We start from the raw sequence: 11,304 nt of genomic DNA on the forward strand, positions 1-11,304 counted from the left end.
GACTGGTTCAGGTTTATAGTTAGGACTGGTTCTGGTTCTAGAGTAGTTAGGACTGGTTCTGGTTTAGTTTAGTTAGGACTGGTTCTGGTCTATAGTTAGGACTGGTTCAGGTCTATAGTTAGGACTGGTTCAGGTCTATAGTTAGGACTGGTTCAGGTCTATAGTTAGGTTTATAGTTAGGACTCTGGTTCTGGTCTAGAGTAGCTCTGGTTCTGGTCTAGAGTAGCTCTGGTTCTGGTCTAGAGTAGTTCTGGTTCTGGGGTCACAGATGGAGAACAGCAGGAAGGGTGGTGAACGTGTTTTATTTGTATTAATGCTGAACGTTTCCTCCGGTCAGTCCAGACTGTACGTCCCCAGACCATGAACTCCTCTCCTGGACACAGAGTCTGACTGATGGGCCCTGAACGCCCGCAGACGAGCCTCCTGGTCCCTGAAGGTGTCCAGGCAGGAGCAACCTGGTTCTGGAGGAGAGAGGAGGTTGAGGTCTAGAGGAGAGGTTCTGGTCTATAGTTAGGAGGTTCTGGTCTAGAGGGAGCTCTGGTTCTGGAGGAGGAGGAGGAGATAGGGGAGAGAGGAGAAGGAGGAAGGGAGGAGAGGAGGTGGAGATTTGTATTAGAGAGAGAGGAGGGAGGAGAGGAGGAGAGACTGAGGAGGAGAGATGAGAGAGAGAGGAGGGAGGACAGAGAGAGGAGGGAGATGGAGAGAGGAAGAGAGGAGAGAGGAGGGAGAGAGGAGAGAGAGGAGAGGTGTCCCAGGAGGAGGAGCAAGGAGAGGAGGAGAGAGGAGGAGAGAGGAGAGAGGAGGAGAGAGGAGAGAGAGAGAGGAGAGAGAGAGAGAGGAGGAGAGGAGGAGAGAGAGGAGGAGGAGAGAGGAGAGGAGAGGAGAGAGGAGAGGGAGAGAGAGAGAGGAGAGAGGAGAGATAGGGAGGAGAGAGGAGAGAGAGGAGAGAGGAGAGAGGAGGAGGAGGAGAGGAGAGAGAGGAGGAGAGAGGAGAGAGGTTTGGTTTTTAAAATCCCTTTATTGCACAACTGCAAGGAGAAAACAGATCACTGTCACATCATCACTTCAGCAATGCAAAAAAAACAACAAAACAACAAAACAAAAACAAAACAGAAACATCCCTAAAATACAACAAACAAAAAAAAACGTGTTTCTGTAGTCAGAAGCTTACATTCAGCTCTCCTTCACCCCCCACAGAGCATAAAACCCCTCCAACAGCCCATATGTGACTGAAGCCCTGCATATCGTCCATCATTTGATAATAGGCATGTTCCACCCTCAGTCGGGCCTTCAACAGGCCCTTCAGAACCAGCACCGGCTCCACACTACCGATACTCTGAACCCGGTTCCTGCGTGTTAGCCAGATGGCCAATTTGGCAGAACCCGATATAAAGTTCACCAATGTGTGTACATTCTTCTTCTGAGCACAGTACTTTGGGCCAAAAATAACCAAATCAAAAGAAAAATTCTCCCCTAGACCCTGAAACCACTTTTTTAAAAGCTCAAACAATACTGTCAGCCGAGGACACTGAACGAATAAATGCACCAGGGTCTCAATCTGGGAGCAGAAAATACACTCCACCCCCTGCTCTGGATCCAGGTGTGCTCTGTACCTATTGGTAGCTATTGCTCCATGTACAATCCTCCACTGGAGGTCTGCTGTCCGTTTTTCAACGGGCAGCTTGTACAAAGACCGCCAGCTGCCTTTCGGGGAAACGTCTGGACCAAAAAATCTGTCCACCTCGACTCCTGCAAGCCTGCCAAAGAGCGCAGGTTCAAAACCTTGGAGCAGATTTGGTACAAATCCTTCTTCCCTGCAGCCTGAAAAATCTCCAGGTGTGGGGTTGTGAGAGACAGCAGCTGACCTCCTCCCTCCTGCCACTCCCCCACAACTGGGGTGATATACAGAGCGGGGAAACTGTACTCTCCCTCTTCGCTCCACTGGTCACACAAAGTGCGGTCTTTTGCAAATTCTCTCAGAGGTTGTTGCAGGGCAGCACAGACTTCCTCCACAACTCTGCTGATCAACCTGATGGAGGTGATGTTACTTCTCTCTTTCAAGGCGTCCACAGATGTTGCCGTCATCTTCATCAGATGGCCCAGCTTGGTGCAGCTAGCCTCTCTAAGACAGGCTCGCAGGCTGGCAGATTGCAGTGTTTGAGTCCTTATGAGGTCATTATAAAACAAAGGTTCCTCAAACAACCACATGCCCGGAGTCTCATTTGTGGCACGTGCAACCTTAAAAATCTGCCATGCCTGCAATACCGAGCTGTAGAAAGGTGTCAGTCCAGTTAAGTCCACATCCTCAAGCTGTAGAAGGAAAAGCTGTTTATCGTAGCCCAATCGCCCAGCTCTCTTCAGCAGCAAACGAGCTACGTCAAACCAGCTTGGCCTGCAATTATACAGCAGCCTTTGTGCAGTCTGAAGTCTAAAAGATGCAATTTTTGCCTGGATGTTAATCAGTCCCTGCCCCCTTCAGCCACAGGCAGGTAGAGTGCTGCTGCCCGGACCCAGTGCCGGCCAGACCAGAAAAAGTCCAGGATGACTCGCTGAACGTCCTCCATCAGGCCTCTCGGTGGCGTCAGAGCAATCAGCCTATGCCAAAGAGTCGAGGCGACCAGGTTATTGGCCACCAGAACTCTTCCCCTATACGACAGCTGGGGTAGCACCCATTTCCATCTAGACAAACGAGCGCCCACTTTCTCCTTAACGCCCTCCCAGTTCTTGTTTTGAAACCCCTCAGTGCCCAAAAATACTCCCAACACTTTCAGGCCTTCCTTCCCCCACTCAAGACCTCCAGGCAGACTGGGCACTGCCTGAGACCTCCACTGTCCCACCAATAAGGCTTCACTCTTTGCCCAGTTCACCCGAGCAGATGAGGCCTTTTCAAACAGGGACAGGGTATCCTGCAAACACTGAACATCCCCCTGGCTGGAGACAAAAATATTAACATCGTCTGCATACGCAGAAACAGTAAGTGGACGATCAAGATTAATGGACCCCGGCAGTGAGAGACCACTGAGCCGACCTCTCAACATGCACAGCAAGGGCTCAATAGCTAGGCTATATAATTGACCGGAGATAGGACAACCCTGTCTTATCCCTCGCTGAACAGGGATTGGCCGACTCAGCCCTGCCCCCATCCTTACCATACATTGAGCACCACTATACAATAAACCAATCCAGGCCAGAAAACCATCACCTATACCAAAAGCCTTAAGTGCAGAAAACAAATAAGAGTGATCCACCCTATCAAAGGCCTTCTCCTGGTCCAAAGAAACAATACCAAAATCAACATTATGGGATCTACACACATCAATAATATCTCGAATAAGGAAAATGTTGTCCATAATTTTCCTATCAGGTACACAATAACTTTGGTCTGTATGTACAAGTATTCCCAGGATGTCCTTAAGTCTGTTGGATAGGGCTCTGGAAAGCACCTTATAGTCCGTGCAAAGGAGAGCAACCGGCCTCCAGTTCTTAAGTAAGGCCAGGTCTCCTTTCTTGGGAAGCAGGGAAAGCACAGCTCGCTGACACGAGACAGGAAGCGATCCTGTTCTGAAACATTCCAATAAAACCCCATGTAAATCATGTCCAGGGATATTCCAGAACCGCTTGTAAAAGTCAGTGGAGAGACCATCAATCCCTGGTGCCCGCCCTGATGCCATCTGATTGACAGCGGCTGTCAACTCGTCCAGAGTCAGCTCAGAGTCCAGAGCAGCTTTCTCTCCTGGGATGAGTTGAGGAAGTCCCTCCAGGTAGAGAACAGAGTACCTGAACAGGTAGAGAACAGAGTACCTGAACAGGTAGAGAACAGAGTACCTGAACAGGTAGAGAACAGAGTACCTGAACAGGTAGAGAACACAGTACCTGTACAGGTAGTGAACACAGTACCTGTACAGGTAGAGAACACAGTACCTGTACAGGTAGTGAACACACTACCTGTACAGGTGCATCGTTACTGAAAACACCTGGACAGAACAGCTGGTTGTTACCTGAGAGAAGCGGGTCAGGGTGAAGGGTTTCTGGGTGACGGGCAGAGCTCTGCTCCTCCTCAGCAGACTGGTCCTGGTGTCAGGAATACTTCCTGGTTTCACCTGCAAACACACACACACACACACACACACACACACACACACACACACACACACACACACACACACACACACACACACACACACACGTGTCTACTTAAGTCACTTTAGGGGACCTCACATAGAGACACATTAACGTCCTGGAGACGTCTCCACTGAGACAAAACCAGCTTCTTCTAAACTGGGGACACATTAACTGGTCTGAGAAGTGTCCCTGGAGGACTGGTTCTGACATCACACCGTCCTCCACAGGGTGATGACATCACAACGTTCTCTACACGATGATGACCATGGACTCACCCTCTGCAGCTGTTTGTGGTTGCCGGTTCGATTCCTGCTCAGCTGTTCCTCCTTCCAGCGGCGAGCGTACTGATGAGAGAGGAGGTCTGAGAGCGGAGACGACGGCCTGCAGGACACATCCATCAGTCTGCATCGATCAATAATCAATAATCAGCTCAATGGGTGCTGGTCTGACCTGGTTGTGACTCCAAACGTGATGTCAGGCACCTCCGGGCGCCATGAAGCCACGTCCTCTTGGTGTTCAGGGGCGGGGTTCTGTCTCCTGGCCCCGCCCCCCTGAGCCCGGTACTGACTCAGCTCTTTGGACGTCACCAGACCGGACTTCACCGCGTCCCGGTTAAGAGACACGAAGTCCGGAACCAGCGGTCGATGAGGAGCCGAGTCACCACGTCTGGACTGAACCCTCCAATTGGACAGAACTGAGGAGACACCGGGACAATGCTCAGAGACTACAACTCCCAGCAGCCCTCGCTGCAAGTCTTCAGTTTCTGATCTGTGGAGCAAAATAACTGAAAGCTGGAAACTGAAAACTCAGGTTTAGTTTGGACCAGCACCAGAACTAAACCACCTGAGACCAGAACCACCTGAGACCAGAACCACCTGAGACCAGAACTAAACCACCTGAGACCAGAACCACCTGAGACCAGAACCACCTGAGACCAGAACTAAACCACCTGAGACCAGAACCACCTGAGACCAGAACTAAACCACCTGAGACCAGAACTAAACCACCTGAGACCAGAACCACCTGAGACCAGAACCACCTGAGACTAGAACCACATGAGACCAGAACCTGACCCATGTCAGACTAGAGCGGTTCTGCTTCATAACGTAGCAGCAGAAAATAATAATCAGAGATTCAACAAACCAACAGAAGTATTAATATAAAAAAAGTGTTTGTGTGTGTGTGTGTGTGTGTGTGTGTGTGTGTGTGTGTGTGTGTGTGTGTGTGTGTGTGTGTGTGTGTGTGTGTGTGTGTGTGTGTGTGTGTGTGTGTGTGTGTGTGACATACACTGACAGCAGTGATGGTTGCCTGGAGGCATGTTTCCTTCATTCAAACAAACTGTGACAGCTGACCGCTGCTACACACACACACACACACACACACACACACACACACACACACACACACACACACACACACACACACACACACACACTTATTCTCATGAGGTGTGTGTGTCGTTATCTTCTGATGGAACCAGATGAACTCGTTTATTTTCTGGATTAAATCCAAACAGAAACCGTCTCTTATTAATTCTGGTCCTCGTTGACATCAGGAGACGGATCTCCACAACAAACCAGAACCAGAACCAGAACCAGCCGGCTGCTGGGTCCAACCTGAGTAACGGCTGCAACAGACGGGGTCATGACCCGCCGAGGAGTCAGGATGGTCCGGGGCCCCCTGCAGGAGCTGAGGGGGGGAGGGGACCGGGCCTCAACCCGATACATGTTGGCCCACCACTCACAGACAGGAGGGTGAGCTGACCTGGATGCTAATGTTACATGCTAATGCTACATGCTAATGCCAGATATTGATGTTACATGCTACATGCTAATATTACATGCTAATGCTACATGCTAATGCCAGATATTGATGTTACATGCTACATGCTAATATTACATGCTACATGCTAATATGACATGCTAATGCTACATGCTATATGTGTGTTGAGTCTTTGTTGGTCACAGTGGGCGGGGCTTACCCTCGGCGACGCCTCCGTCTCCCAGCGAGCCGCTGCTGATTCCATAAGTGAACTCTGGACCAGGAACTGTCAGACCTCTGGACCTGCTCTGACCCAGAGACGCCTGGTCACAGGAGGGAGGACATCTTCATCATCATCATCACCATCATCATCATCATCTTCATCACCATCATCATCATCATCACCATCATCATCACCATCATCATCATCACCATCATCATCATCACCACCATCATCATCATCACCATCATCACCATCATCATCATCATCACCATCATCATCATCACATCACCATCATCACCATCATCATCTTCACCATCATCACCATCATCATCATCATCATCATCATCATCATCATCACCATCATCTTCACCATCATCACCATCATCTTCACCATCATCATCACCATCATCACCATCATCTTCACCATCTTCATCATCATCTTCATCATCTTATAGATGAAATGAAGCTTCCAGAATCAAATATAAATAAACTAATATTCCACTAAATGTTCTAAAATAATATTTAAATAAATGTCTGCATTAATTAATATATAAAATGTGACGTCACAATATTTTCTATTATTTAAATGCAGACAGATTAACAGCCCCTCCACAGTAAAAGTCTCCCAGCTCCTTCACAATAAAAGCCCTCTGTAATAGTGAATCTTTGTGTTCTCAGCGTCTCTTCACCTTGATGTGCAGCGGATTGGTCAACATGGAGTCTCTGACCACGCCCACTCTGGGTGACGACATGCTTCCTGTTGGGGGAGGAGACAAGCTGTTAGGAGGTGAGGGTGTAAGGACAGAGGATGTGAGGGTGTAAGGACAGAGGATGTGAGGGTCTAAGGACAGAGGAGGTGAGGGTCTAAGGACAGAGGAGGTGAGGGTGTAAGGACAGAGGATGTGAGGGTGTAAGGACAGAGGATGTGAGGGTGTAAGGACAGAGGATGTGAGGGTCTAAGGACAGAGGAGGTGAGGGTCTAAGGACAGAGGATGTGAGGGTGTAAGGACAGAGGATGTGAGGGTCTAAGGACAGAGGATGTGAGGGTCTAAGGACAGAGGAGGTGAGGGTGTAAGGACAGAGGATGTGAGGGTGTAAGGACAGAGGATGTGAGGGTCTAAGGACAGAGGAGGTGAGGGTCTAAGGACAGAGGATGTGAGGGTGTAAGGACAGAGGATGTGAGGGTCTAAGGACAGAGGATGTGAGGGTCTAAGGACAGAGGATGTGAGGGTGTAAGGACAGAGGATGTGAGGGGCTAAGGACAGAGGATGTGAGGGTCTAAGGACAGAGGATGTGAGGGTGTAAGGACAGAGGAGGTGAGGGTCTAAGGACAGAGGATGTGAGGGTGTAAGGACAGAGGATGTGAGGGTCTAAGGACAGAGGATGTGAGGGTGTAAGGACAGAGGATGTGAGGGTCTAAGGACAGAGGATGTGAGGGTCTAAGGACAGAGGATGTGAGGGTGTAAGGACAGAGGATGTGAGGGGCTAAGGACAGAGGATGTGAGGGTGTAAGGACAGAGGATGTGACAGGGTGTAGGGTCTAAGGATGTGAGGGTCAAGGACAGGGATGTGAGGGTGTAAGGACAGAGGATGTGAGGGTCTAAGGACAGAGGATGTGAGGGTCTAAGGACAGAGGATGTGAGGGTGTAAGGACAGAGGATGTGAGGGTCTAAGGACAGAGGATGTGAGGGTCTAAGGACAGAGGATGTGAGGGAAGGACAGAGGATGTGAGGGTCTAAGGACAGAGGATGTGAGGGTCTAAGGACAGAGGATGTGAGGGTCTAAGGACAGAGGATGTGAGGGTGTAAGGACAGAGGATGTGAGGGTCTAAGGACAGAGGATGTGAGGGTCTAAGGACAGAGGATGTGAGGGTCTAAGGACAGAGGATGTGAGGGTCTAAGGACAGAGGATGTGAGGGTCTAAGGACAGAGGATGTGAGGGTCTAAGGACAGAGGATGTGAGGGTGTAAGGACAGAGGATGTGAGGGTCTAAGGACAGAGGATGTGAGGGTCTAAGGACAGAGGATGTGAGGGTGTAAGGACAGAGGATGTGAGGGTGTAAGGACAGAGGATGTGAGGTCTAAGGACAGAGGATGTGAGGGTCTAAGGACAGAGGATGTGAGGGTCTAAGGACAGAGGATGTGAGGGTGTAAGGACAGAGGATGTGAGGGTGTAAGGACAGAGGATGTGAGGGTGTAAGGACAGAGGATGTGAGGGTCTAAGGACAGAGGATGTGGATGGGTGTAAGGACAGAGGATGTGAGGGTCTAAGGACAGAGGATGTGAGGGTCTAAGGACAGAGGATGTGAGGGTGTAAGGACAGAGGATGTGAGGGTCTAAGGACAGAGGATGTGAGGGTCTAAGGACAGAGGATGTGAGGGTCTAAGGACAGAGGATGTGAGGGTCTAAGGACAGAGGATGTGAGGGTGTAAGGACAGAGGATGTGAGGGTCTAAGGACAGAGGATGTGAGGGTCTAAGGACAGAGGATGTGAGGGTCTAAGGACAGAGGATGTGAGGGTCTAAGGACAGAGGATGTGAGGGTGTAAGGACAGAGGATGTGAGGGTCTAAGGACAGAGGATGTGAGGGTGTAAGGACAGAGGATGTGAGGGTCTAAGGACAGAGGATGTGAGGGTGTAAGGACAGAGGAGGTGAGGGTCTAAGGACAGAGGATGTGAGGGTGTAAGGACAGAGGAGGTGAGGGTGTAAGGACAGAGGAGGTGAGGGTGTAAGGACAGAGGATGTGAGGGTCTAAGGACAGAGGATGTGAGGGTGTAAGGACAGAGGAGGTGAGGGTGTAAGGACAGAGGAGGTGAGGGTCTAAGGACAGAGGATGTGAAAGGACAGAGGATGTGAGGGTCTAAGGACAGAGGATGTGAGGGTGTAAGGACAGAGGAGGTGAGGGTGTAAGGACAGAGGAGGTGAGGGTGTAAGGACAGAGGATGTGAGGGTGTAAGGACAGAGGAGGTGAGGGTCTAAGGACAGAGGATGTGAGGGTGTAAGGACAGAGGATGTGAGGGTGTAAGGACAGAGGATGTGAGGGTGTAAGGACAGAGGATGTGAGGGTCTAAGGACAGAGGATGTGAGGGTGTAAGGACAGAGGATGTGAGGGTGTAAGGACAGAGGATGTGAGGGTGTAAGGACAGAGGATGTGAGGGTCTAAGGACAGAGGATGTGAGGGTGTAAGGACAGAGGATGTGAGGGTGTAAGGACAGAGGATGTGAGGGTGTAAGGACAGAGGAGGTGAGGGTCTAAGGACAGAGGATGTGAGGGTCTAAGGACAGAGGATGTGAGGGTGTAAGGACAGAGGAGGTGAGGGTGGACAGAGGATAAAGGACAGAGGAGGTGAGGGTGTAAGGACAGAGGATGTGAGGGTCTAAGGACAGAGGAGGTGAGGGTGTAAGGACAGAGGATGTGAGGGTCTAAGGACAGAGGAGGTGAGGGTGTAAGGACAGAGGATGTGAGGGTGTAAGGACAGAGGAGGTGAGGGTGTAAGGACAGAGGATGTGAGGGTGTAAGGACAGAGGAGGTGAGGGTGTAAGGACAGAGGATGTGAGGGTGTAAGGACAGAGGATGTGAGGGTGTAAGGACAGAGGATGTGAGGGTCTAAGGACAGAGGAGGTGAGGGTGTAAGGACAGAGGATGTGAGGGTCTAAGGACAGAGGATGTGAGGGTGTAAGGACAGAGGATGTGAGGGTCTAAGGACAGAGGATGTGAGGGTCTAAGGACAGAGGATGTGAGGGTCTAAGGACAGAGGATGTGAGGGTGAAGGACAGAGGATGTGAGGGTCTAAGGACAGAGGATGTGAGGGTCTAAGGACAGAGGATGTGAGGGTGTAAGGACAGAGGAGGTGAGGGTGTAAGGACAGAGGAGGTGAGGGTCTAAGGACAGAGGATGTGAGGGTCTAAGGACAGAGGATGTGAGGGTGAGGGTAAGGACAGAGGATGTGAGGGTGTAAGGACAGAGGAGGTGAGGGTCTAAGGACAGAGGACTAAGGACAGAGGAGGTGAGGGTCTAAGGACAGAGGATGTGAGGGTGTAAGGACAGAGGAGGTGAGGGTCTAAGGACAGAGGATGTGAGGAGGTGATATATATTTATATATATTATATAAATATAAATATATATTTAGTATCTGTATAAACTCAGTATCGTTACCGTCAGTGATGAAGGTGATGAAGATGATGAAGGTGAAGGTGGTGATGGTATTTGTAGTCCTGATCTTGCTGTTCATAAACTCAGGTAAACACTCACCTGTAGCTCCTGTGTCGAGCTGCTCCGTTGCTATGGAAACAGGACGCTGAACCTTAAACCACAACAGGAAGTCTGCTGAACAGTGACGCCTCCTCACTCAGCCTGCAGGACCTGCGGCGGCCTGCGGGGGCAGCAGAGAGCGGGGCTGCGTTCAGGGACCGTGTGGAAAAACCGGTTGTAAAAGAGGAAACAGAAGCTTTAAATAACTTCTTAAGTTTTGTTCCCCAGAATGCAACTGCTGTTTGTTTACGTCTGATTTATGTTCGCTGTAACCACGGCAACAGAGTTCAGCTTCTACTGCTCAATGACTCCATCAGAATGAGTTCACATATTATATATATATAATTATATAATTATATATATATTTATATATATATTATATATATTATATAATTATATAAATATATATATATATTATATAAATATATATATATATTTATATAATTATATATATTTATATAATTATATAAATATATATATATTTATATAATTATATATTTATATATATATTTATATAATTATATATATATATATTTATATAATTATATAATTATATATATATTTATATATATATATATATATATAAATATATATATATTTATATAATTATATATTTATATAATTATATATATATATATATATATACTTTATATATATATATATATATATATATATATATTTATATATATATTTATATATATATATATATATATATATATATATATATATATATATATATATATATATAAATGATCTTTCACTGAAGTCCAAAAAGTAACTGAAAGTTTTCATCGGTCAAATATAAAATAAATTCTGGTTCATTGTTGCAAAAATATACATTTGATTTTAACATCTAATAATTTGTAGGAGTTTAGATGTGTTTTGTGTACAATGTTGATGTTTGGTCCTTTGATCTCATTGGTCATCATCGATGTTATGAATAATCAGTT

General features: G+C 47.9%; 1 protein-coding gene across 2 annotated transcripts in view; it reads right to left on the minus strand.

The window, feature by feature from the left end:
* Positions 1-10,523, minus strand: part of LOC129101520 (cilia- and flagella-associated protein 77-like) — a 21,382-nt gene extending 10,859 nt beyond the window's left edge. Inside the window, exons 1-6 of one of the 2 annotated variants that reach the window (XM_054611366.1) lie at positions 10,355-10,523; positions 6,796-6,863; positions 6,104-6,206; positions 4,573-4,816; positions 4,398-4,503; positions 3,999-4,100 (exon numbers count right to left, since the gene is read on the minus strand). In XM_054611366.1, the coding sequence (XP_054467341.1) occupies positions 3,999-4,100; positions 4,398-4,503; positions 4,573-4,816; positions 6,104-6,206; positions 6,796-6,858 (618 nt within the window). In that variant the 5' untranslated portion in view covers positions 6,859-6,863; positions 10,355-10,523. Of the gene's footprint in view, positions 1-3,998; positions 4,101-4,397; positions 4,504-4,572; positions 4,817-6,103; positions 6,207-6,795; positions 6,864-10,258 lie in introns of both variants that reach the window. The other variant, XM_054611365.1, reaches the window with a different exon arrangement.
* Positions 10,524-11,304: the final 781 nt, after the last annotated feature.

This window comes from Anoplopoma fimbria, chromosome 13 (genome assembly GCF_027596085.1).
Source record: "Anoplopoma fimbria isolate UVic2021 breed Golden Eagle Sablefish chromosome 13, Afim_UVic_2022, whole genome shotgun sequence".
Lineage (NCBI taxonomy): Eukaryota > Metazoa > Chordata > Actinopteri > Perciformes > Anoplopomatidae > Anoplopoma > Anoplopoma fimbria.